The 27,833-nt window shown below is 44.7% G+C and overlaps 1 protein-coding gene across 15 annotated transcripts in view; it reads right to left on the bottom strand.

Moving 5' to 3' along the window:
• Pum1 (pumilio RNA binding family member 1) overlaps nt 1–19,730 on the bottom strand; it is a 135,566-nt gene extending 115,836 nt beyond the window's left edge. For 14 of the 15 annotated variants that reach the window (XM_070037417.1, XM_070037421.1, XM_070037424.1 and 11 more), the window contains exons 1-2: nt 19,584–19,689; nt 12,487–12,860 (exon numbers count right to left, since the gene is read on the bottom strand). In XM_070037417.1, the coding sequence (XP_069893518.1) occupies nt 12,487–12,849 (363 nt within the window). In that variant the 5' untranslated portion in view covers nt 12,850–12,860; nt 19,584–19,689. Of the gene's footprint in view, nt 1–12,486; nt 12,861–19,583 lie in introns of all 15 variants that reach the window. The other variant, XM_070037418.1, reaches the window with a different exon arrangement.
• Between the last annotated feature and the right edge of the window lie 8,103 nt (nt 19,731–27,833).

Genomic DNA, 27,833 nt, shown 5'->3' with positions numbered 1-27,833 from the left:
CGCTAGCCTTGAGCTGAAGAGCTGAGGGACAGCGCCCAGGCCCAGAGCTCAGGCCCCACGACCGGACCCAAAAAAAATAAATAAATAAATAAAATAAAATAAAATAAAATGTATTACCAAGTCAGGGGCTGGTGGCTCATGTCTGTAATCCCAGCTACTCAGGAGGCTGAGATCTGAGGATCACAGTTCAAAGCCATCCTGAGCAGGAAAGTCCATGAAACACTTATCTCCAATTAACTACCAGAAAACCAGAAGGAGAGCTGTGGCTCAAGCATTATCTAGGGTACTCTTGGCACTCACTCCTCTCTAGGCAGTACATGGTCAGTCTTATGTTTCTCTGTACGTCATTTCACAAGAGTGACTATCCAGATGGTGTTTTCCACAACACCCAGAAGCATAATTCTGTATTCGGGTTTAGTCTGTACAAAGTATTCAGTAAATGCTGTTGTCTAGAAAGAAAATGATATGTCTCTTCTAAAACTACAGAAAAGCATGATTTAAAAAAAAGAAAAGGGGCGCCTATAATCCTAGCTACTCAGAAGGCTGAGATCTGAGGATTGCGGTTCAAAGCCAGCCCGGGCAGGAAAGTCTGTGAGACTCTTATCTCCAATAAACTGCTAGAAAAACAGAAGTGGTGCTGTGTCTCAAGAAGTAGAATGCTTGCCTTGAGCTGAAGAGCACAGGACAGCGCCCAAGCCCAGAGTTCAAGCCCCACGACTGACCAAAAAAAAAGAGAGAAAGAAAAGAAAGGCGGGGGGAGGCTGGGAAGGTGGCTCAGTGGTAGAGCGCTTCCTTGCATGCATGAGGCCCTGGGTTTGATTCCTCAGCACCACATAAGCAAAAAGAAAAAAGCCAGAAGTGGCACTGTGGCTCAAGTGGTAGAGTGCTAGCCTTGAGCTTAAGAGCTGAGGGACAGCGCCCAGGCCCAGAGTTCAGGCCCCACGACCGGACCCAAAAAGAAAAAATTAAAAAAAAAAATTCTCATGATTCATCTCACCCCGCTCCACTTTATTTCTTAGCCAAAATGATACTCAGAGCAAATTCTTTTTTTTCCGTGGGGCTTGAACTCTGGGCTTGGGCAATACCCCTCAGTTCTTCAGCTCAAGGCAAGCACTTTACTGCTTGAGCCACAGCGCCACTTCTGGTTTTCGGGTGGTTTATTGGAGATAAGAGTCTCACGGACTTTCCTGCCCGGGCTGGCTTTGAACCGCAATCCTCAGATCTCAGCCTCTTGAGTAGCTAGGATTACAGGCGAGAGCCACCAGCACCGGCTTTCAGAGCAAATTCTGATCTGTATTTCTGATTTCCTATTTACCCCCTATCATTGTCCTAACATAGCTTTATTGTTCCATAGTGCACATCACTACCATCTATCCTAACTTTGTTTCCAAACTTCACACTAAAAACCTTTTGAAACTAAATAAGTTGCCGACTAGGAAGCTCACACAACCAAATGCCATACAACATTGAAAAAGCACATCTAAGTCACAGGGGATTTTTTTGTTTTATTTGGCTTTTTTCTCCTGGTGCTGGGATTGAACCCAAAGTACCTGTGCAACTGAGCTATAACTTCCAGCTGGAATGAAATGTAATCATTCTTTTTTTTTTTTTTTTTTTTAATTTTTTTTTTGGGTCCGGTCATGGGGCCTGAACTCTGGGTCTGGGCGCTGTCCCTCAGCTCTTCACCTCAAGGCTAGCAACTCCACCACTTGAGCCACAGCGCCACTTCCGGCTTTTTTTCTGCTTATGTGGTGCTGAGGAATTGAACCCAGGGCCTCATGCATGCAAGGCAAGCGTTCTACCACTGAGCCACCTTCCCAGGCCCAATGTGATCATTCTTTTTTTTCGTTTGTTTTTTTGTTTGCCAGTCGTGGGGCCTGAACTCTGAACTCTGAGCCTGGGCACTGTCCCTCAGCTCTTCAGCTCAAGGCTAGTGCTCTACCACTTGAGCACAGCACCACTTCCAGCTTTTTCTGCTTATGTGGTGCTGAGGAATCGAACTCAGGGCCTCATGCATGGAAGGCAAGCGCTCTACCACTGAGCCACCTTCCCAGCCCCCAATGTGATCATTCTTAAAGCTAGATTCAAATAAGGCTGCCAGTGATTCTTTTGACCAAGTATATAATGTTTAGCCAGTAAACTCAAGAATATATTGATAAGTACAGCAGGCATAAAAGAAAATCAAACAAAAATGAAATATGGATTATTTAGCTGCATTTGTTGTATGTGTGTGCATGTGTGCACATTAATATTGAGGTTTAAACTCAGGGCCTCTTGCTCCTAACTGGTGCTCTACCACTTGAGCCACACGTCTCCTTCTGGCTTTTTGCTGGTTAATTTGAGATAGAGTGTCTAGAAATTTATTCTCCCAGTCAGAGGGCTGGCTCTGAACCATAGACTCCATCCTCAGATCTCAGACACTGGAGTAGCTAGAATTACGTGAGCCACTGTTGCCCAGTGGATTACTTTGCTTTAATGCATATTAACTAAATGCTATCGACCCATGTGCTGAGATACCTAATATATAAGGAATAACTCACAGCACTGGAGAGTAAGAAAAGTCCCATGTCAAAGAGGGGCATCAGCATACCACAGGAAGATGGCAGGAAGAAAAAGCAGTACAATACAGTCAGAGAATAATCTACTCACTGAACTGTGCCTAGCTATCTACAATTATTTCCTAGTTTGTGAGCCTATACTCCATACTAATAGATCCCACTGCCAAAGACTGCAAGACTCACATTCACCCTAGCCCTCACCCTAACACTAATCGTAACCCTAATCATCATCCTAACCCTCACACGAACCCTAACACTAACCCTCATCCTTACCCTAACCCTAACCCTCAACCTAACCCTAACACTTACACTCACCCTAATCCTAAACCTAACAATCACCCTACCGCTAAACTTAACCGAACCCTAACTCTCACCCTAACCCTAACCATCACATTCACCCTCACCCTCACCATAATCGTAATACTAACCCTAACCCTAACCCTCACACTAATCCCTAACCTAACACTAACCCTATCCCTAAACCCCACCCTAACCCTAACCCTAACACTCACCCTCATCCTCAGCCTCAGCCTAACCCTAAGCCTAAACCTAACCCTAAACCTAACCCTCAAACTCACCCTAACCCTTACTCTAATCCTAATCCTAACCCTAACCCTAATCCTCACCCTCACCCTCATTACAGTAATGAGTAAACTCTAAAACTGTCTCATCCCCCTCAGTGTCCCCATACTTCCCTGTAGAGCTTCTACCTATCTCTGCCCTTTATAATCCAGGCCAGAGTTCAACCAAGAACCTTAAAACTGTTTCCCTATTTCATCACCCACTTATCTCACAGCAGTTTACACAGAAAACTATTTCACAATAAAAGAATAAAATAATCACAACAAGTCAAAGATGTGACCTTCTGTTTTACAGGATGAAAACTTCCAATGCTATTCAAAGAAATTTTCTTAAATTATAAAAATCACTATTTAAAGCAAGTAAGCAAAATTTAAAATACAACATATTCAAATGGAGATGTGTTTTCTAGTATTCTCTAGTATTCTGATCCACATCTATTGTTCTTAATCCTACTATGGATATAAATTTAGAATTCCCACTCCCCAAAACAATTCACATTCCCTCACTCCCCTCAACTTTCTCAAAAGTAGGGACTTTCAGCCAGGTGCTGGTGGCTCATACCTGTAATCCTAACTACACAGGAGGCTGAGATCTGAGGATCGAGGTTCAAAGTCAGCCCAGGCAGGAAAGTCCATGAGACTCTTATCTCCAATAAACCACTCAGAAAATCAAAAGTAGCACTGTGGCTCAAGTGGTGGAACACTAGCCTTGAGCTGAAGAATTGAGGAACAGCATTCAGGCCCTGAGTTCAATACCCACGACTGAAGGGAGGGGGAGGGAGTTGAAACTTTGAAGTTTTTTGGGTTTTTTTTTGGGTCCGATTGTGGGGCCTGAACTCTGGGCCTGGGTGCTGTCCCTCAGCTCTTCAGCTCAAGGCGAGCACCCTACCACTTGAGCCACAGAGCCACTTCCGGCTTTTTCTGCTTATGTGGTGCTGAGGAATCAAACCCAGGGCCTCATGCATGCAAGGCAAGCACTCTACCACTGAGCCACCTTCTCAGCCTGAGACTTTGAAGTTTTAAAGTATAACAAATACAGTGGTTTTTTTACATAAGAAGCTAAATTATACTAAATGTATTGTATTCTATCTGGAGACAGGTCCCATTATATAGTCCAGGCAGGCCTGAGATTCACAACCCTTCTGGTCTCTCCTTCCCAGGAGCTAGGATTACAGTTCCACACAACCCAACTTAGTTTGCTAGATTCTTAAGGTAGAAAAGGAAAAAAAAATAACTTGTTAATGAAAGTATAGCTGAGGGCTGGGAAGGTGGCTCAGTGGTAGAGTGCTTGCCTTGCATGTATGAGGCCCTGGGTTCAATTCTTTAGCACCAAATTAGCAAAAAAAAAAAAAAAAAAACAGAAGTGGCACTGTAGCTCAAGTGGCAGAGCACTTGCCTTGATTGAAGAGCTGAGGGACAGTGCCCAGGCCCCCAGAGTTCAACACACACACACACACACACACACACACACACACACACACACACACACACACACACACACACACACACACACACACACACACACACACACACACACACACACACACACACACACACACACACACACACACACACACACACACACACACACACACACACACGCTGAGAGCTAGTGACTCACACCTGTAAGCCTCGCTACTCAAGAAGTTTAAGATCTGAGGATTGTGTTGCAAAGCCAGCCAGGGCAGGAAAGTTCACCAAAAAATGCCAAGATGTAGGGCTGTGGCTCAGATTGTAGACTGATAGCCTTCTTTTTTTTTTTTTTTTTTTTTGGGGGGGGGTCCGGTCGCGGGGCCTGAACTCTGGGCCTGGGCACTGTCCCTCAGCTCTTCAGCTCAAGGCTAGCGCTCTACCACTTGAGCCACAGCGCCACTTCCGGCTTTTTTCTTTTTGCTTATGTGGTGCTGAGGAATCAAACCCAGGGCCTCATGCATGCAAGGCAAGTGCTCTACCACTGAGCCACCTTCCCAGCCCAGACTGATAGCCTTGAGCACAAAAGGTCAGGTAGATGGATGTGACTGCTCATAAACAGCAATAACTGTGAGAAAAATAGATTTTAGATTCCTGGTACAATAAATAGTTCCATCCCCTCCGAATCTATTGGCTGCCACCATAGCCCTTAATAATTTTTCACCCACTTGTTACATTCTAACAATTTCATCTCCAACTTAGTTCCATTTTGCTAAAAAAAATCATTAAAGGGGGGGAAGTCTGATGAGGCCACAGCCACAAGAAGGAAATAGCCCAATATCATGGTAGACAAGGCCAGCAATCAGACCACTTTCTGCCAGGCACCGGTGGCTCATGACTGAAATTCTAGCTACTCAGGAGGCTGAGATCTGAGGATCATGGTTCAAAGCCAGACTAGGCATGAAAGTCCCTGGAATACTTATCTCAGTTAACTACCAAAAATGCCAGAAGTAGAGCTGTGGCTCAAGTGGTAGAGCACAAGCCTGGAGCCAAAAATCTCAATGGTAGCACCCACACCTTCACCTTGAATTCAAGCCTCAGCACTGGCACACACACCAAAAACAAAAAAAACCTGAATCACTGTCTCTACAGAGGTAATTCTCTACATTATCATTTAGAACACTTATTAAAAAAAAAAAAAAAAAGAACAGGAGCCTAGCACAAGTGGCTCATGCCTATAATCCTAGCTACTCAGGAGGTTCAGAGCTGAAGATCATGGTTTGAAGCCAGCCTGGGTAAGAAAGTCGAGGAGGGGGCTGGGAAGGTGGCTCCATGGTAGAGTCTTGCCTTGCATGCATGAGGCCCTGAGTTTGATTCCTCAGCACCACATAAGGCTGGAAGTGGCGCTGTGGCTCAAGTGGTAGAGCACTAGCCTTGAGCTGAAGAGCTGAGGAGCAGCACCCAGGCCCAAAGGTCAAGCCCCACAACCGCAAAAAAAAAAAAAAAAAAAAAAAAAAAAAAGACTTTAGCATTAACTACTCATATGGGAAAGGAAAAAGACTCCTGTAATTATGTAAGTTAACTACATTTATATTTATCTCAAGTTCATAATTTTTCTACCTATCTAGCACAATTGTAGCAAAAAAAAAATCCTTTGATCTTAGTTTCATTTTGAGGTAATAGCTCTCTTCTGTTTTGTCTTGCCTTGGAAAGCAAAACAGTAACTAGAACATGTGCGGTGGAACTAAAAAGACCTTTCAAAACCGGGTTCTACCTCATAACTAGCTTCAGTGCTTGTCTCTACTTCCCTCATAGGACTGTTACAAGGACTAAATGCGCGAACCATATAGTCAGTGCCAAGAACACAAGTGTTCAGGAAACGTTGCCAGGGTCAGTGGTTCTTCTCCACTCAGACCAGACAGATCGACCAGTCTCTCAGGGAAGAGGCAGGTAAGGGCAGAAATTTTCCACCTAGAGGTATGCCCCCTTTGTTCTCTTCTGGCTGAGGGAGGGGTCCTGCTTTGTTTTTCTCACTGCGTAGCACAGTCTGGCAGGACACCACACCCAGCACCCTCTTTAAAGGCCCTATGCTCACCACTTTTCTTTGCTGGCACAAATAGTTTCTACCAATTGCCTTGTGTTTTCCAGGGCAGCTGAGCTGTAAAATTCACTCCTTTACCTAAGGGCAAAACTGTAGAACTGGTTTTCTCTAATTCAGTGAACATAAAATTTCAGAACACCTCCTGGGAAAGGGGCATAAGAACCCAGCAGCCTCTGTCCTAGAACTGCTCAGTCCAGTAAATTAGGATGTACTATAATGACTCCAGACAATATCAGTGAGTAATCCAGACTATTCTCTAACATTTATCATCTTGTGTCCAGCACAACAGAATTACGTGGTGGTAATAAATGCTGATTTCAAATTGCCCCTGGGTAGGGACCAGGTTTTGCCATCTAGAGTTTCCTAACTGAGCTACACAAAACTGCTCAGTATCTCAGATGTGATTCTTTATGACAAGGCTCCACCTCAGACTGACAAGGGTAAACCTTCAATAAACATTTGTTGACTTGTCAACAAGGACTGATCTAGAGTTTGACTCCTTCACTTAGCCAAGGACAGACTAAGCACCTTGATTCGACTCCTGCTTTTCATCCAGCAGCCTATCATTAGGAAAACTAAGATTTTATAGCTCTATAATACATAATACGTATTTTTAAAACCAAGGTTTATGACTTAAACAAAGCCAAGCCAAATAAAGCAGAGATAACAGGCTTTCTACTTTGCCCCTGATACCTTCCTACCTTAATTTCCCTATAGCAACCGCCTATAGTATAGCTTATTCAACTTCACTTCAAATCCAACACATATACTACCTACTTTAATCACCTATGCCCTGGACACCCTCTGTACCCCATTACATCACTTTCCCAGACCCAAGCTTTCTAATTCAACCAACAACTCTTCACATCTCAGTTCCATGCTTTTCTTTCCCTTTATTTCTGCTTTCTAACAGATCTGACATGACTGGTATAAGAAAAAAAAAATACCAGTTGATTGGTAGAATTACTTTTTATTGACTAGTAAAAGTTACTGCCTATGCTTTTTCTTTTAGGCTTACTAAATTAAATAAAAAATACTAGCCATTTCTGAAAAAAAAAAAAAAAAAAAGGCTCAGTGGTAGAACTCTTAGCAATCAATGGTCAATTCCCAGAAGCACCAAAAGAAAATAAAAGCCAGACACTGGTGGCTCATGCTTGTAATCCTAGCTACTCAGGAGGCTGAGATCTGAGGATCACAGTTCAAAGCCAGCACAAGCAGTAAAGTCTGTCTGTGAGATTCTTATCAACAATTAACCACCAAAAAAGCCAGAAGTGGTGCTGTGGCTCAAAGTAGTAGAGTACTAGCCTTGAGCAAAAGAGCTCAGACAGCTCCTAGGCCCTGAGTTCAAGCCCCATGACTGACTCCCCCACCCCCTACCCCAAAATAAGAGAGAAGAAGAAAAAAGACTTTAACAAGAAATTAATGCAATGCCCTAAGTACATAATAAACATAAAATGTCCAGGTGCTAGAAGCTCCCAGTACCTACTTCTGAGCACCCCTGGCCTGTACATGTTTATGAAGCTGTACTGATTCGGAGGGCTGTGCCAATGAAAAACTTGGAGATTCAGCTCAGCGGCAGTTCAGTGGTGGCACGGCAACGGCAAAAGAAAAGCAAAATGTTGTTAGTGAGGGGATAGAGGTGGGAGCTGGAGGGGCTGAAAAGGAAAAAAGAAACTAGTAAAAACAGAGGCAAGAAAATAAATTTGCTTTGTTTCTACTATAGTTAAAAAAAAAAAAATAGGGTCTGGGGGCTGGGAAGGTAGCTCAGAGGTAGAGTGCATGCCTTGCAAGCATGAGGCCCTGGGTTCGATTCCTCAGCACCACATAAACAGAAAAAGCCGGAAGTGGCGCTGTGGCTCCAGTGGTAGAGCACTAGCCTTGAGCTGAAGAGCTGAGGGACAGCGCCCAGACCCAGAGTTCAGGCCCCATGACCTGCAAAAAAAAAAAAAAAAAAAAAAAAAAAAAAAAAATAGGGTCTGAAGTGGCACTGTGGCTCAAGTGTTAAGAGCTCTAGCCTTGAGCTGACGTGCCCAGGGACAGTGCCAGGGTCAGAGTTCAAGCCCTACGACCAACAAAAAAAAAAAAAAAAATGGTCATTGGGCATTCTGAAGGATCAAGGAAAGCACAACTGAGAACTCAGATTCACAGGTGTGCTTAAATGGCTGTTTTTGAAGCAAAAGGAAAAACAGAAGATTAGTGAAAGATGTTCATTCCCTTTTTTTTGTTTGTTTGGTCGGTCATGGGTCTGAACTCTGGGCCTGGGCGCTGTTCCTCAGCTCTTCAGCTCAAGGCTAGCGCTCTACCACTTGAGCCACAGCACCACTTCCCTCTCTCTGCTTATGTGGTGCTGAGGAATCGAACGCAGGGCCTCATGCATGCAAGGCAAGTACTCTACCACTGAGCCACCTCCTCAGCCCCAAGATGTTCATTCTTTTTGCTAATCAGCACTCAGACTGGCATCAAATAAACCTTTGCCAATTTAACCTACACCCAATTTCTAAGAATAGTCTGAGTAAGTCTAACCCTTTCATCAGGAAACATTGATCAAATCAAACTCTTGTAAAATATAGTCAGACTCCAACTTTGATTTTGGATAAGATTAAAGAGGTTTAAATTAAGATTGGGCATGGTGGTACACTCCTATAATTCCAGCTTTTTGGGAGACAGAGATAGACAATCTTACTGTCTCTTTGAGACCCAGTCTCAAAAACAAGTCAGGCACAAATGGTTTATGCCAGTAATTACAGATACCTGGAAGGCTGAGATGGGGAGGACTTCCATTTGAAGCCTACTCTATAGCAGAAGACTGCCTCAGCAAGAAGATATGATGACATGTCATGCAGGTATAGTCAGAAGTAAAAAAATCCAAAAAGATCACTGTCCACACATGCACCATAACAGGAAACAAGAGTCTATCTGAAAAATAACCAGCACAAAAGTTGGGCAGGCACTGGTGGCTCACATCTGTAACCTAGCTACTCAGGAGGCTGAGATCTGAAGATCACAGTTTAAAACCAGCCCGAGCAGGAAAGTCCATGAGAAACTCATCTCCAATTAACGACTAGAAAACCAGAGCTGTAGCTCAAAGTTGTAGAGTAAAAGCCTTAAGCAAAAGAGCCTAGGAACAGATCCCAGGCCCTGAGTTCAAGCCCCATGACCAACAAAAAAATAAAGGGGCTGGGAAGGTGGCTCAGTGGTAGAGCACTTGCCTTGCATGCCTGAGGCTCTGGGTTCGATTTCTCAGCACCACATAAGAAAAAAGAAAAAAGCCAGAAGTGGTGCTGTGGCTCAAGTGGTAGAGTGCTAGCCTTGAGCTGAAGAGCTGAGGGACAGCACCCAGACCCAGAGTTCAGGCACCAGGACCGGACCCAAAAATAAAATAAAGTAAAATAAAGTAAAATAAAATAAAATAGCCAGCACAAAAAAGGGCTGAAGCCAGGCCCCCAGTGGCTAACACCTGTAATCCTAGCTACCCAGGAGGCCGAGATCTGAGGCTCTCAGTTCAAAGGCAGCCTGGGCAGGAAATTCCGTGAGACTCTATCTCCAATAACCCACTAAGAAAACCAGAAGTGGCGCTGTGGCTCAAGTGGTAGAGCGCTCGCCTTGAGCTGAAGAGCTGAGAGACAGCGCCCAAGCCCAGAGTTCAAGCCCCATGACTGACAAAAAAAAAAAGGGGGGGAGGCCTTGAATAAGTGGCTCAGCAACTGATACCTTGTATCTCTTAAAAAAAAAAAATGAATCCACAAGGACTAGGAGATATATAGCTCAAGTGGTAAAACCCTGGGCACCTGGGCTACCTGGATCCCCAGAACCACAAAAAGAAGGGGAAAGGGAAAGAGAAAGATTAAAAATTAACTAGATGGGGCTGGGAAGGTGGCTCAGTGGTAGAGTGCTTGCCTTGTATGCATGAGGCCCTGGGTTCGATTCCTCAGCACCACAAAAGCAAAAAGAAAAAAGCAGGAAGTGGCACTGTGGCTCAAGTGGTAGAGCGCTAGCCTTGAGCTGAAGAGCTGAGGGACAGCGCCCAGGCCCAGAGTTCAGACCCCAGGACTGGACCCAAAATAAATAAATAAATAAATAAATAAATATTTTTAATAAATAAATAAATAAAAATTAACTAGAGGGGCTGATAAGGTGGCTCACTGTTAAGAGTGCTTGCCTTGCATGCATGAGGCCTTGGGTTCAATTCCTCAGCATCACATAAGCAGAAAAGCCGAAGTAGTGCTGTGGCTCAAAGTAGAAGAGCACTTGCCTTGAGCTGAAGAGCTCAGGGACAGTGCCCAGGCTCAGAATTCAGGCCCCAAGATGGATCAAAAAAAAAAAAAAAAAAAAAAATTAACTAGAACTTCTAGGTGCCAGTGGCTCACACCAGTACTCTAGCTACTCAGGAGGCTGAGAGCTAAGGATCACAGTTTGAAGCCAGGCTGGGCAGGAAAGACTATGAGAGACTCTTACCTCCAATTAATCACCAAAAAGCCAGAAATAGAGCTGTGAGTCAAGTGGTAGAGCACTAGCCTTAAGCAAAAAAAAATAAAGCACAGGGACCCAGGCCCTGAGTTCAAGCCCCATGACTGGTGGGAAAAGAAAAAAAAACCACTAAAAGACACAACTAGTCCTTCCTACTAATTCAATTTTTCACTTGAGAAGATGACTTTTTTTTTTTTTGGGGGGGGGGGGGTCTGGTTGTGGGGCCTGAACTCTGGGCCTAGGCACTGTCCCCCTAAGCTCTTCAGCTCAAGGCTAGCGCTCTACCACTTGAGCCACAGCGCCACTTCTGGCTTTTTTCCTTTTTTTTTTTTTTTTTTTTTTTGTTTGGGTTTTTTTTTAACTGTATTTTTTTTCTTTTCTTTTTTGGTACTGGGGATCGAACCCAGGATGTTGCACTTGCTAGGCAAGCGCTTTGCCACTGAGCTACATCCCAGCCCTTTTTTGCTTTTTTCTTATGTGGTGCTGGGGAATAGAACCCAGGGCCTCATGCATGCAAGGCAAGCGCTCTACCACTGAGCCACCTTCCCAACCTGGAGATGACTTCTTATCACTACTTTCAACTCTTTTTTTTTCCCCCTGTCCTGGGACTTAAACTCAGTGCCTATGCACTGTCCCTAAGCTTTTTTGGCTAGCTCTCTACAAGAGTCTCATGGCCTTTCCTGCCCCAGCCGGCTTCAAACTGAGATCCTCAAATCTCAGCCTCCTGAGTAGCTAGGATTCATTACAGACATGAGCCACCAGTACCTGTCTCTTTCAGCTCTGAATGTTTAAAGTAATAAATAAGCTAACTACCAGGGGACCAATGGCTAATGCCCTTAATGTTAGCTAAAAAGGAGTCTGAAACCTCAAGGATCATGGCTGAAACCAATACAGGCAGAAAAGTCTGCAAGACTACATCTCCAATTAACCAGTAAAATGTTGGACTGGAGGCATGGTTCAAATGGTAAAACATCAGCAAGAAAGCCAAATGTGAATGCAAAGGCCTGAGTCTAGGCCAGCAACAAGCACAAAAATAAATAAAATCACCAAAAGCCAACAGAGAAGACTTTAATATATGTATTTTCCTATAAGCAACCCAAACAATTCTTAAAAGGCATGCTAATGTGGCAGGGGGAAATATTCTTTGTTAAACAAATATCTCTGGAATATAGTGTGCACATTAAACAAATTGGCTATTTACACTGTTGCAGCAGAATACCCAATCACAATATTACAATCATCATTTCTTAAAACAAGTGACTCATTTGTTTAGACCAAACTAAATTAACAATTTAAACTTTAAAGACATTCACTGGAAGTGAACAGTGATTATAAGAGTTTCAAAGCTGAAATAGTGAACTTTTTTTACCTGATGTTCTGCATGAATGTTATCCCCAGTAGGCCATCGATGTTTGCTATTATTATAGCCGCCTCCACCACTTCCTCCTCCCCCAAGCTGCTCACCATGCTGCCTCTGAAAGAAGTAGTCCACCATAGCGTCGTCCTGGGAACGGCCTGCAACTCCTATGGATCCTGGGACAGGGCTGGAGTGTGTCCCAGCTGCAAGAGCCTGATTTGCAGCAGGCTGTGGCTGCGCTTGCGACCCTGTTCCAGATGTCAAAACAACAGGCATGTTGGGATTAGCTGTTTCTTGAGGGTGATGTTTCAGGTGGGGGCTGAAAGAGTCCTGCCAAAGCACTGCTTTTCTCTTCAAGACACATGCAACGCTCATTCCACCAACACCTGAGGACAAACAGGTTACAAATGTTTAATATTCACATTTTAAATAAGTTGGTATATATCAATACAAATAGGAATTTCAGGGGCTGGGAAGGTGGCTCAGTGGTAGAGCACTTGCCTTGCATGCAAGAGGCCCTGGGTTCCATTCCTCAGTACCACATAAGCAGAAAAAGCCAGGAGTGGCACTGTGGCTCAAATGGTAGAGCACTCGCCTTGAGCTGAAGAAGTGAGGGACAGTGCCCAGGCCGAGTTCAGGCCCCATGACGGGGGGGGGGGGGGGGGGGGGGGGGACAACTAGGAATTTCATTTCTTCTGTAATACAATTGCACATTAACAGTTTCTACTGAGCAGCTCAGTTTATTATAAACAAACATACAATTTCCTAAACTGAAAACTCCACTTTTAAGCTACTAAATCTGAGTATATGGAAATGAAAGTTACTGGTAACAGGTACTCTGGCAAGACATTGAAATCTGAGCCCAGGCACCAGTGACTCACACCTGTAATCCTAGCTACTCAGGCTGAGATCTGAGGTCTACAGTTCAAAGCCAGCCAGGGCAGGAAAAGTATGTGAAACTTTTTTTTTGGCGGGGGGGGGGGGGGGGGAGGCGCCTTGAATTCTGGGCCTGAGCACTGTCCCTCAGCTCTTCAGCTTACGGCTAGCACTCTACCACTTGAGCCACAGAGCTTTTTCTGTTCATGTGGTACTGGGGAATTGAACCCAGTGCTCATGCATGAGGGGCAAGTACTCTACCACTGAGCCACCTTCCCAGCCCCCTGTGAAACTCTTATCTCTAATTAGCCACCAAAAAGCCAGAAGAGCTGTGGTTCAAGTGGTAGAGTGCTAGCCTTGAGATAAATTTCAATGTCTTTTTAACTTATAAACTTACTTTCTCTTTAAGCCAATTGTGCTGATAGTTTTTAAATAAAAAAGGAGCTTTATTTAACTCATAACTTCACAGGCTTAAAGGTGCAGCTCGATGAGTTAGAATGCTTTATTAGCAGGAGGGCCTGGGTCTCATTCCCAACATCATACACAAAAAAATAGCAATTTTTAAAAATCACAACTTTATAGCCAGAACAGACATATGCCAATAAAAAAAAAAAAAAAAAACTGGGGCTGGGAAGGTGGCTCAGTGGTAGAGCGCTTGCCTTGCATGCTCGAAGCCCTGGGTTCGATTCCTCAGCACCACATAAGCAAAAAGAAAAAAGCCAGAAGTGGCACTGTGGCTCAAGTGGTAGAGCGCTAGCCTTGAGCTGAAGAGCTGAGGGACAGCGCCCAGGCCCAGAGTTCAAGCCCCACGACCGGACCAAAAAAAAAAAAAAAACAAAAACTTAAGCCTCAACTGTAATTACCAAGCTGGGCACTGATGACTTACATGGAGCTGTGGCTCAAGTGGTAGAGCACTAGTCTTGAGCAAAAAAGCTCAGGGATAGTGCCTCAGCCCAGAAGTCAAGCCCTAAGACTAGCACCCAATAATAACAACAACAATAATAATAATAATATACTAAATACACACACATACACACACACACACACACACAAGTGGCTCAGATTGTCTAACCTGAAAGGACCCTTTAAAATGTCCAAGATACTCAGAGGATAGTCTTTGGAGAGACAATTAGACATTCTGGCGAACCATACCACCACAATGTTCTTAGTTTAACCCTCTTCTCAGTTGCTATTGACAGGGACAAAACGAAATTCAAGACATTTATCCATAACTTACAATCATAGTGTAATCACATGATTATTCCATTAGTGCTTCAACTCCTAGAAACGGGATGAGACAAGCCAAATGCACTCACTTTACTAGTACAGAAACCTCCTCACTATAAAAACCTCACCACAGTAAGAGTCTAGCAAATATAGCACAGACATTGTCTCATCACAAGACATTGAAAGATGATACCCATTTTACTGAGAATACATTAAGATATAAAAGTTGTATGATGTGATGACATATAGAGGGTTTTATGCATATGGACACAAACTGACTAAAGGATGGTATACTTAGGGGGAAAGTCCAAAGGTTTAACTCTTTTGAACAACTAATGAACTGTTTAACAAAATACCAGGAAGTAGAAACGTGGAGGGAGTGCACGTGGGTACACATGTAATCATGAGTACATGATTGGAGGAAGGAGTGAACAAATGCAGTCATTATAGTCCATGTTTATTATGTAAAAATAGAACTACTATATAATTTGAGAGTAGGGATCGGAGGGGGAAAATGAAGGAGATGGAAAAAATGATGGACCAGGTAACACTAATCGAGATGCAGTGTACTCATAACAATAGAATTGTTAACTTTTTGTACAACTACTTAATAATAAAAAATTAAGTTATATGTGTGCCAGGTGCTAGAGACTCACACCTGTAATCCTAGATACTCGGGAGGCTGAGATCTAAGCATCATGGGGCAAAGCCAGCCAGGGAAGGACAGTTCATGAAACTCTTATCTCCAGTAACTATCAAAAACCAGAAGTAGGGGCTAGGAAGGTGGCTCAGTGGTAGAGTGCTTGCCTTGCATGCATGAGGCCCTGGGTTCAATTCCTCAGCACCACATAAGCAGAAAAAGCTGGAAGTAACACTGTGACTGCTCAAGTGGTAGAGCGCTACCCTTGAACTGAAGAGCTACGGGACAACACCCAGGCCCAGAGTTCAGGCCCCATGACCAACAAAAAAAAAAAGCCAGAAGTAGGGCTGGGAATATGGCTTAATGGTAGTGCTTGCCTAGCATGCATGAAGCTCTGGGTTCGATTCCTTAGTACTACATAAACAGAAAAGGCCAGAAATGGTGTTGTGGCTCAAATGGTAGGGTGCTAGCCTTAAGCAAAAGAAATTCAGGGACGGTGCCTAGGCCCTGAGTTCAAGCCCCAGGACAGGCCAAAAAAAAAAAGAAAGAAAAAGAAAGCCAGAAGTGGAACTGTGACTTAAGTGCTAGATCACTAGCTTGAGTCAAAAAGCTCAAGGAGGGCTTAGAAGATAGCTCAGTGGTAGAGTACTTGCCTGGCATGCATGAGACCCTGGTTTCGATTCCTAAGCACCACATAAACAGAAAAAGCCAGAAGTGGCGGCTCAAGTGGTAGAGCACCCACTTTAAGCTGGAGAGCTGAGGGACAGTGCCTAAGCCCAACGACAAAAAAAAAAAACTCAAGGAAAAGTGCCTACACCCCAAGTTCAACCCTAGGGACCAGCATACAGGCACAGACATACACACACACAATTTTTATGATGTGCCCATTCAGCGAGTGAGAACCAGAGAAGGGCCTCCTCCTTCAATCTGGTCTACACCCAAGCCTAGCTACTTTTACCATATTGTCTCTTGCTATTTACTGTCTTGTTTCTCTGCAAGACCAACAAAGAATCAAATGTTACTAAGAAGCATACCATGTACCTTCCTTAATGACATTTGTATATACAAAGTACATCAGTTACCAGTTAGGACACATTTCTGCAACCACTGCTGCCAAAAGCTATCATTCCAAAAGTCACTCCATGTGCCTTATCATTCCCATTTCAAAAAGACATGAGAAATTCATACAGTAGTATCTACTTCTCACAGCCAATTCATGTTCTGAAGTCAAAAGTAAGCTAACAAAATGGAATTTGTAATCTGCTCAAAACCTAATTTGGAAATGCCTGATCTAAGTTAACAATTCCAATCCATCAGAACCTCCGTGACACCAGAGTAGCTGTCTATACCTCAGTTTCTGTGTTCATAAATAAAATCTTGTTTATGTTCAAGTACCAACACCAGAAAAATCACAGCTACTTCACCACCTTTGCAATGTACATACCAGACTAATCCCTTCCTACTTGATTTTCAAAAGGACTCATTACCCTGTTATTACACCATCCCATTTTCATCTACAAAGAAATACAATTGCTAACAATTACAGTCAAGAGTCCCAAAATCCAAGTTTCACTACTAAGCTAACAATCTACAAGCCTGATTCAGCATCTAGAAAATTAAAGAAATCCTCCAAGCCTCAGAGTTTTTTGTAAATCAAAATAGCTTAACCTCTTTTTATATAAAAGGTTTCGATCAACTTAAAGTCACTAATGCCAAAGATTCACAAATTTACTCATCACCAGTTAAGGAAAAGGAGCACCAATCTCTTAAGGGAATTCCTAAAATAGTAAATAAAATATTTTCTGACATAAAAGACTTGTCAAAATAGTTTTGGAAAAAGAATTTCCAAATGAAAAAAGTTCATCACTGAAGAACACTAAATACAATCACACTCTAAAAACAGACTAGGGGGTGGAGATTCCTATTTTAAAAAATGTTCAAGCAAAACAATTGGCTTTTGTGAAGGTATCAGTAAGGCCCTGAGACTTCCTGCTTTACCTAATGAGGCCAGACAGTTTCTCCAACTAACGTAAACGTAGCAAAAGGGACAATCTGAAAGTGAGCAAATGCCTAAGCAATTAACATGTATCTTGGTAATTTTGCAATACTTTGGCAACAATGGAATCAACTAAAAAAATCAGAAAACATTTAAATTGCTGAGCTCCCCAAGTGAGAGATGGCATTTGAAATGTAATTTTTTCACAAATGACACTTTATAAAAATATCTTAATCAACTGCCTACAATTTTGTGTGCATGTGTGTTGGTTCTGGGGCTTGAACGCAGAGCCTGGGCACTGTCTCTGAGCTTTTCTGATCAAGGCTCATGCCACAGCTCCACTTTTCACTTTTGGGTGGTTAACTGAAGAGTCTCAGGACTTTCCAGCCTCTGCAGGCTTTAAACCCATGATCCTCAGATCTCAGCCTCTTGAGTAGATAGGATTACAGGTGTGAACCACAGGGTCCTGGCAACTGTATACAATTAAGTGCCAATTCTAACTACTCTTCCACAATTTTCAAACTGTTTTTTACAAGGTGTAGTTTGGTTTGTTTTATATATATATATATATATATATATATATATACACACACACATATACTTATATTTATATTTATATATCACTAATAAGAGGGTAAATACTTCAAACAAAAGAGAATGATTTCTTGTACCTCCTCTTACTAAAATGCTTAGTGGCTAAAAAGATGGTGTTGTTTTCTTTTACCACATGAACCCTCTGTGATCATAAATCTATCCTAAAACAGTTCATCTTAAATCCAAACAAAACAAATTCCAACTTCAAAAAGTTACAGCCTCGGAGAAAATAAACTCAACCACGTTAAAGACAAGATACTAATTTAAAGTTCAGAATCCAGTATTCCCAAAAGATCTAGATAAAAGAATCAACAGCCTCTAATGTTTTACGAAGTTAAAATTAGCAAGGGACCAAAATGTTTGTTTACTAAAACTGTATATAGGAAGCCACCTATTTTGGAGGATTGTCTCGATGGTTGGTTTGTTTAGTATCTCTAAGAAAATAAAAGTTAAACCTAGGAAACTATGGTCTCAGAAGTAACTGACTTTAAAACAGAATCCCTTCCCCTACAAGAGAGAAAGAAAGAAAGAAAGAAAGAAAGAAAGAAAGAAAGAAAGAAAGAAAGAAAGAAAGAAAGAAAGAAAGAAAGAAAGAAAGAAAGAAAGGAAGGAAGGAAGGAAGGAAGGAAGGAAAAGGGCCTCGTGAAGTCGTATAATAATCCCAGTAATAATTCCAAGTGAGCAAGAACAGTGTTATTTTAATTGAACAATGAGGGGACTAATTTTTCAAAGTTATGATGAGGGTAAAGCCTTCTCTGGTCATTTGAGTGTGGGTTCCCTGGCTAGGTTCGGTTTTTGTTGTGGGGTGGGGGAGGGGAAGGAAGGAGTAAAGGGGGGGGGAAGGCGGTGAACTATAGTGGAGAAAAGTTACGAGCGAGTATTCCTCGCGGGCCGTGGGAGTGGTGCTGACAAGTCAAACAAATGACCTGTGTGTTTACCAGGCACGTTCGTGAGGAAGAAAACTACCTAGCATTGTGCACCTACATGTTTTTCCCACTCCAGAGGGGTGAAACCCTCTGAGTGAGGAGTCACCGCAACACAAGGGAGGCTCAAAAAGAACCCACCAGAAAGAAAAAAAAAAAAAAAAGGTGGGGGGGAGAAAAGGAACACAAGCTCTCCCGCAAACAAAAGGCCACGAAGCACACGGGAGCCCCAAAAGCGATCTGAAACTTCCCCGATCACCGCGCCTGCACGTCGAAGGCTTGCAAAGTTCCCCCCGCGGCGGCTCCGGCCCGGGGACCGGGGCCACGGCCGGCTTCTACACCCATGTATTGTTCCTCCTCCAACAGGCGCTGCCACAAACGCTCCAGAAGTCCAAGAGATCCGGGATGGCAGAGAATTACACTTCGTGACCACACTCGAGACGACTCCGGGCTCCGCCAACCCACCAAGATCCTTTTTTTTTTTTGTAATTCCTCTTTAATTTGAAAATAAAAAGCAACCCGAATGGCAACACCAGACCTCCGGGGACTCCCCGGAGGGCCGAGCACCGACTCGGAGCCGCCTCTAGGCCTGGCCCCGGGCCTGCAGCCCCGGCGCTCGCCTGGCGTCGACCCCGCTCCCCACCCCCTCCCTCCTCTACAACAATAGGGGCCTTGCCGCTGACTCCCAAACATGTACCAGGAGCAGCGAGTGAGGAGCCTCGGCCAGGGCCCCGGCGGCTTTTCCAGAACCCTTCTCGCCCCCCCAGCCGCTCTCAAACGCCAATACGAAGGGAGAATCAGCTCGCTAGGGGTCCAGAGCATCGTTTGGGACCGGTGGGGTGCGGATACTCACGGGCGGAGCGGTAGGATGAAGATGGATTTCAGCCCCCCGATCTTCTCTCTCCAGCGCTCTCGCTCCCCCTTACCTTTCACTCCGACAACATGGCGGCCCACTGGGGACAGGGCTGGCGCGGTGCATCATGGGATAGGCTCTGGCCCCGGCTCCGGCGGTGGCAGCGGCGGCGGCGGCGGCGGCGGCGGCGGCGGCGGCAGCGGCGGCGGCGGCGTGTACGAAGGCAGGCAGCTCTGGAACAGGTTGCCTGGTTGCCATGCCAACCCAGGGCCTGCGTGAACTTGGGGAACTCGCCGGCAAACACCATCGCCGCGCGCGCCGGCGTGCCCGCCTGCTGCTGGGCGGGAGCGCGCGCCGCCGCGGACGGGCAGGCGGGGGGCGGGGAGGGGTCCGTGGGCTGCACCTGTGCGCGCGCGCCCGACGCTCGGGGTCGGGGGATTGGGGAGAGGGGTCCCACCGGGCCTCCCCCCCACACCCCGCCCCGCCCCGGGCCCAGGGCGTCTGCACCTGCGTTCCCCCACCACACCCCCAGGTTACCACAGCCTCACTGATTTTTAATCTTCCTGCCTCCGTTTCCCCATTTGCAAAATAAAAAGGAATGCACATTTCTTGGGGCGGAATTTCCCTGAGGATGAAGGGAATCCCACACAAGTAATGAAACTTGGGATGCGCGTTCTGTACACTGCCGGGACTGGTGAGCGGGCTGTCAGATCGGCAACAAAGTAACACGGTGACGCCCCTGGTTCTTTACTGTTACCTTGCGCGAGTCACTGGGTTCCCTTCACATAGTAACAGTAACGCGTCCCAGGTTACTTTCACACAGTAAATGTTACATTCTGTGTGCCCGAAGGGTGGCTCAGAGGTACATCACCTGCCTAACAAGGACCCAAGTTCAAACCCTGTACCATCTAAAAATAAAAAATAAAAAGGAAGTGGAAAAAAAATAAGCCAAACGGGGAACAGACCTTCAGTTCAAGCCCCAGTGTCTGTACAAAAAGAAGAAAAGAAAAAGGAAGAGTTAGAGGGAGGGAGAGAGAGAGGGAAGGAAGGAAAGAAGGGAGGAAGGAAGGAGACAGAGAGAGAAGAAAGAAGGAAAGAAAGGAGAGAAACCAAGCCAGGTGCCCGCCCCTGGCTCATGCCTATAATCCTAGCTACTCAGGAGGCTGAGTTCTGAGGATCTGGGTTCCAAGCCAGCCCTGGAAGAAAGTTCATGAGACTCTTGATCTCCAATAAACCACCAGAAAACCAGAAGTGGCACTGTGGCTCATGAGCTGAAGAGCAGAGGGAGAGCCCAGGCCCAGGGTCAAGCCCCATGAACAACAACAACGAAAGCCAGCCCGGGAAAGCAGCAGGAAAGTCCAAGAGACTCTTATCCGCCAACTAAGGACCAGAAAACTGTGGAGCTGTGGCTCAAAGTGAATACTAGGCTGGAGCAAAAGAATTCAGAGCCGGGCACCAGTGTCTCACACCTGTAATCCTAGCTACTCAGGAGACTGAGAGCTGAGGATCACAGTTCAAAGCCAGCCCAGGCAGGAAAGTCCGTGAGACTCATCTCCAATAAACCACCAGAAAACCGGAAGTGTCGCTGTGGCTCATGAGCTGAAGAGCTGAGAGACAAAGCCCAGGCCCACAACCGACAAAAAAAAAAAAAAAAAAAGAATTCAGGAACTCCGCCCAGGCCCTGAGTTCAAGCCCCATGATTGAGGAAGGGGCTGGAAAGGTGGCTCAGTGGTAGAGCACTTGCCTTGCATGCATGAGGCCCTGGGTTCAATTCCTCAGCACCACATAAGCAAAAAAGAAAAAAGCCGGAAGTGGCACTGTGGCTCAAGTGGTAGAGCGCTAGCCTTGAGCTGAAGAGCTGAGGGACAGTGCCCAGGCCCAGAGTTCATGCCCCACGACCGGACCCCCCTGTGCCCCCCCAAAAAAATGTATTTCAAAGAATATTCAAGGGTGGAGAAACAGTGGCTGCTGACCTGCACGAGGGCAGGTGGCCGGGTGGCTGGGGAGGGGACGGGCATCCCAGTGGGTATTGAGGAGGGGCCTGGTTCTCGCGGGCGGGACTGTGTAGGTACAGGAGGCTGGGTGGGCAGCTGTTGGGTGACTGTGCCTCCAGAGTACAGGCCCAGAGTACAGGCCCTACAACCGGACCACCCCCACCTCAAAAAAAGAATGTAACCAAGCTGACCTAGGGAGAAGATTAAAGTGTATTTGTAAAGTATATTTTAAACCTAATCAACAGGAACCTAATCCATACTGTTATAATCTAATCAAAGAAAAACAGAAAATTTTAGTGCAAGCATTCAAATAGAGCACTTGCTTAGTTCCCCAGGACCAATAGTGTGTGTGTGTGTGTGTGTGTGTGTGTGTGTGTGTGTGTGTGTGTGTGTGTGTGTGTTTGGTCGGTCATGGGGCCTGAACTCTGGGCCTGGGCACTGTCCCTCAGCTCTTCAGCTCAAGGTTAGCACTCTACCACTTGAGCCACAGGACCATTTCCGGCTTTTTCTATTTATGTGGTGCTAAGGAATTGAACCCAGGGCCTCATGCATGCAAGGCAAGCACTCTATCACTAAGCCACCTTCCCAGCCACACACACACACACCACACACACACACACACACACACACACACACACGTATATATGTATTTTAAATGCAACAAAGTTGGCCTTCACTCACTTTAGAAAGCCCTGATACAAGAATTTCAAATAGGGGCTGGGAATGTGGCTCAGTGGTTGATTGCTTGCTTTGCATTCATGAGGCCCTGGGTTCAATTCCTCAGCACCACATAAGCAGAAAAAGCCAGAAGTGGTATTGTAGCTGAAGTGGTAGAGTGCTAGCCCTGAGCTATTTCAAATGGTACCTTTCCCTTCATAAGCTAGTGGTGCTCCCCTCTGATCTGAGATCAATCATTCAGCAGGTTGGCCATGCTGACAACTGAGAACAAATACCCTACAATTCCAGAGACTTCCATTCTCTCCTAGAATAATGACTAGCTAGTAAAAATTACTATAAGCAACATTTGGATCCTCTAAATTCCTGGAAGGATGTTTTCTTACTAATATTATTCAACTATATTACACTTACATTCTAGTTATATTTCTGAGAGCTCTCTTAGATGGTAATTTCCTTCATTATTTCAGTCTTTGGTCAACTAATTGTCATCCTGTTAGCATTTCCACTGTGATTTTATTTCTTTGAAGACTGGAGTTATTAGAGTGTTTTTTTATGTAGGAAAGTGGAAATGATGAAGGGAGGGTGTTTTGCTTTCCACTCTTGGTGAGCAGATAATTCTGAACAACCTTCCCACTGAGAGAAAACTGGGGGAAACACAAACACAAACATATACACACATATTCACACACATATACAGATACCTGCCTGGCACTATTAGATAACTAATAAGGTTGTGAAGAATAACTGAACCTGGTTCTGAGAAAAAAAGTAACTGAGGGATGTAAGCATATTTAGCAGGCCAAGCATTTCCTGAGAGATTGCCAAGAGAAGGCAAAGAGTTAACACTAACACTGCTGTTCAGAAGCTACTAAAGCAGAGGGCCCCGATAAAGCATTCACAATAAAGGTAATGGTGACAGAGTTGACAAGTCCTTAACCGGCTTTGTGTGGACACTGCCCTACTAGGATTGCAACTTGACTTTAACCCAGCTCAAACTCTGAAATTGTATTAACATAATCCCAGAGTACCAAGGCTTCCAGATAGTCAGCCCAAAACAACTCTCTGGAAAAGGACTATCATCCTAGACTTATAATCATTTTCATGGAGAAATATGGCATAGCACTGGTGGCTCATGCCTGTAATCCTAGCTGGTCAAGAGACTAAGATCTGCTGGGTGCTGGTGGCTCACGTCTGTAATCCTAGCTACTCAGGAGGCTGAGATCTGAGGATCGCAGTTCAAAGCCAGCCCAGGCAGGAGAGACCGTGAGACTCCTATCTCAAATAAACCACCAGAAAACCGGAAGTGGCGCTGTAGCTCAAGTGGTAGAGCACTCGCCTTGAGCTGAAGAGCTGAAGGACAGCACCCAGGCCCAGAGTTCAAGCCCCACAACCAACAACAAAAAAAAAGAGGCTAAGATTTGAGAATCACAGCTTGAAGCCAGCCTAGTCAGAATGAGATTCTTATCTTCAACTGATCCTCCCCCCCCTAAAAAAAAAAAAAGCAGGGCTATGGCTCAAGTAGTAGAGCACCAGCCTTGAGTGAAAAAAGCTAACCAAGAGTTATAGGTGCTGAGTTAATGCCCCAATAGTGGCACCAAAAAAAAAAAAAAAAAAAATATATATATATATATATATATATATATATATATATATATACAAAAATACCATATAATATGAAAAACATCACAGCAAAAACAGTAAAGGAAAAGGAGTCACAGAACTGCAAATATTAGAGTGACTGAAATGTTTATTATTGTCAAGAATATAACTGAAAGGTTGAAACCCAATGGATTGGGTTTGGTTGAAGATTCAACACTGATGAAAAGGGAATTTGTAAATTTAGAGATTAGTCAGAGAAAATATCCAGAATGAAAGATAAAGAGTCTAATGGAAGATGAGTCAGAGAGGAGAAAATGAGTCATAACAGATATAAACCAGAGGCAAGGAAAGAATGAGGGGGAAGGGGAAGGTCCACTGTAAAGGCTGGGACGTGGGGAACAGCTGAGGAGGTTTGTTGTCTTTTCAACCCATCACAGAGCATCCGGAAGCCAAATAAAGGCAGTAAAGAATGCCCTGATGGGCCTGGGAAGGTGGGTCAGTGGCAGAGTGCTTGCCTTGCATGCATGAGGCCCTGGGTTCCATTTCTCAGCGCCACATAAACAGAAAAGGCCAGAAGTGGCAATGTGGTAGAGCTCTAACCTTCAGCTGAAGAGTTGAGTACAGGGTCCAGGCCCAGAGTTCAGTCCCCATGACTGACAAAAAAAAAAAAAAAAAGAATGCCCTTGTGAGCCGTCATGCCTGTAATTCTAGCTACTCAGGAGGCTAAGTTCTGAGGATCATGGTTCAAAGGCAGCCCAGGCAAGGAAAAAGGCCATGAGACTCTTACCTCCAATTATCTACCAGAAAACTAGAGGCGGAACTGTGACTCAAATGGTAGAGCTGTTGCGCTTGCTTGTGTTGAGCTGAAGAGCTCAGGGACAGCACCCAGGCCCAGAGTTCAAGCCCCATGACCAATAGGAAAAAAAATGCCCTGGTGAGTAGAGAGGAAGCAAACCCTATATATGCAAGTAATGAGAAAATAAAGTATATTATTGGCAAGAGAAGAAAAGTTAGTGGCCAAGGAAAGGAGAGGCCAGTGGCTAGCTCAGTGGTACAGCATTTGTTGAACAGACCCAAAGCCCTGGGATTAATCCCTAGCAGAAATGGGGGGGGGGAAGGGGGGGAGGGAGGGAAGAAGGGGGAAGAAGAGAGAGGAGAGGAAATGAGCAAAAGGAGGAGAATACAGGGGAGAGGAGAGAAGGGAAGCAAAGAGAAAAGGAAAAGATGAGAGAAAAGGAAAGAGTTCAAAGATGGAAGGGGAGACAAAGGGAATTAACATGACTGGGGATGTAAGGTCCTGGATGCTTAGATTTCTAACCTCCAAAAAAGATGAAAGAAAGATGAAAGGAAGGAAGGAAGGAAGGAAGGAAGGAAGGAAGGAAGGAAGGAAGGAAGGAAGGAAGAAAGGAAGGAAGGAAGGAAAGAAGGAAGGAAGGAAGGAAGGAAGGAAGGAAGGAAGGAAGGAAGGAAGGATAAGATTTTTAAATATTTAAGGAACACAACCTGTTTTTAATTATTAAAGAGCCAACTGCTACCCTGGCGCTGGTGGCTCATGCCTATAATCCTAGCTACTCAGGAGGCTGAGATCTGAGGATCGAGGTTCAAAGCCAGTCCAGGCAGCAAAATCTGTGAGACTCCCAATAAACCACCAGAAAACTGGAAAAAAGAAAAAAAGAAAAAGAAAAAGAAAAGAAACAAGTGCCAGTAGCTCATGCCTGTAATCCTAGCTACTCAGGAGACTGAGATCTGAGTATCACAGTTCAAAGCCAGCCATGCAAGAAAGTCTGTGAAATTCTTTTTCTTTTCTTTTTTTTCTTTCTTTCCTTTCTTTTTTTTTTTTTTTTTTTTTTTTTTGCTGGTCCTGGGGCTTGAACTCAGAGCCTAGGAGCTATCTTTATGCTCTTTTAGTCTCTTTGCGCTCAAGGCTCAGGCTCTACCACTTGAACCACAGGGCCACTTCCAGCTTTTTTTTATTTTTTGTCAGTCGTGTATGTGGGTGGGTTGTGGGGCCTGAACTGTGGGCCTGGGCACTGTCCCTCAGCTCTTTAGCTCAAGGGTAGCACTCTACCATTTGAACCACAGCGCCACTTCCGGGTTTTTCTGCATATGTGCTGCTAAGGAATCGAACCCAGGACCTCATGCATGCAAGGCAAGCACCCTACCACTGAGCTACCTTCCCAGCCCAACTTCCAGCTTTTTCTGCTTAGGTGCTGAGGAATTGAACCCAAGGCCTTATGCATACAAGGTAATCACTCAACCACTGAGCCATCTTCCCAGTCCCATGCTTCCAGCTTTTTTTAGTAGTTTATTGGAGATAATAGTCTCATGGGAATTTTTCTGCTAGGGCTGGCTTCAAACAATGATCTTCGGATCTCAGCCTCCTGAGTAGCTAGAATTACAGGCTTGAGACACTGGTGCCTGGTGTCTGTGATATTCACATCTCCAATTAACCACCAAAAAAAAAAAAAAAAAGCCAGAAGTGGACCTGTGGCTCAAGTGGTAGAGCACTAGCCTTGAGCCAAAAAGCTTGGAGTTAGTGCCTAGGCCCTGAGTTCAATCCCCAGGCCTGGCACTAAATAAATAAATAAATAAATAAATTAGAATAAATAAACTGGAGGGAAAAATATTCCTCTTGCAGCTATGTTGTCAAAATACAAATAGCCAGTTCCTTACTTAATATAAAATGATGTAATACCTGGGATTACTTGAAAATAACTGAATTGGGCTCATAGAAGAGAGTCCAAATGAGTGGGACTGTCTATGAATCGGTAATTTTGTTGGAGTTGAATTTTCAATATATGTGAGTTTTGTTATATCAAGAATAAATGGCCAAGAACTACTTTTTCATTTTGTTTTTATCAGTTGTGGGGCTTGAACTCAGGGCCTGGGCACTATCCTTGAGCTTTTTTGCTCAAGGCTAGCACCCTAACACTTTGAGCCACACTCCATTTCCAGTTTTCTGGTGGTTAATTGGAGGTAAGAATCTCATGGACTTTCCTGCCCAGTCTGGCTTGGAACTGGGATCCTCAAATCTCAGCCTCCTGGGTAGCTAGAATAAAAGACATGACCCTCTAGCACCCAGCCTAATTTGTTTTTGTTTTGTTTTGTTTTTTTGTTTTTTTTTTAATTTTTTTTTTTGGTCCAGTCATGGGGCCTGAACTCTGGGCCTGGGCGCTGTCCCTCAGCTCTTCAGCTCAAGGCTAGCACTCTACCACTTGAGCCACAGCGCCACTTCCGGCTTTTTTTTCTTATGTGGTGCTGAGGAATTGAACCCAGGGCCTTGAGCATGCAAGGCAAGTGCTCTACCACTGAGCCACCTTCCCAGCCCTGTTTTTTTGTTTTTTGTTTTTTGTTTTTTGCCAGTCATGGGGTCTGAACTCTGGGTCTGGGCGCTGTCCCTCAGCTCTTCAGCTCAAGGCTAGTGCTCTACCAACTGGAGCCACAGCGCCACTTCTGGCTTTTTCTGTTTATGTGGTGCTGAGGAATCGAACCCAGGGCCTCATGCTTGCAAAGCATGCACTCTACCACTGAGCCACCTTCCCAGCCCCTGTTTTGTTTTTGTTTGTTGATTTTTTCTTTTTCTGGTACTAGAGCTTGAACTCAGGTCCTGGGCACTATCATTGTGCCTCTCTGTGCTCAAGGCTTGCACTCTACCACTTGAGCCATAGCACCACTTCCAGTTTTTTCTGTTTATGTGGTACTGAGGAATCAAACCAGGCCTTGAAGCATGCTAGGCATGCTAAGCCACATTCCCAGCTCCCCAGTCTAAATTTTTAAAAGTTGTTTTAATGTAGAAAATTTTGAATATGGGGCTGGGAAGGTGGCTCAGTGGTAGAGTGCTTGCCTTGCATGCCTGAGGCCCTGGATTTGATTCCTCAGCACCACATAACCAAAAAGAAAAAAGTCGGAAGTGGCGCTGTGGCTCAAGAGGTAAAGTGCTAACCTTGAGACAAAGAGCTGAGGGACAGTGCCCAGGCCC

Source organism: Dipodomys merriami, unplaced genomic scaffold (genome assembly GCF_024711535.1).
Source record: "Dipodomys merriami isolate MVZ:Mamm:240054 unplaced genomic scaffold, mDipMer1.0.p SCAF_28, whole genome shotgun sequence".
In the NCBI taxonomy this organism is placed as follows: domain Eukaryota; kingdom Metazoa; phylum Chordata; class Mammalia; order Rodentia; family Heteromyidae; genus Dipodomys; species Dipodomys merriami.
This window is presented reverse-complemented; position numbering and strand designations above follow the sequence as displayed.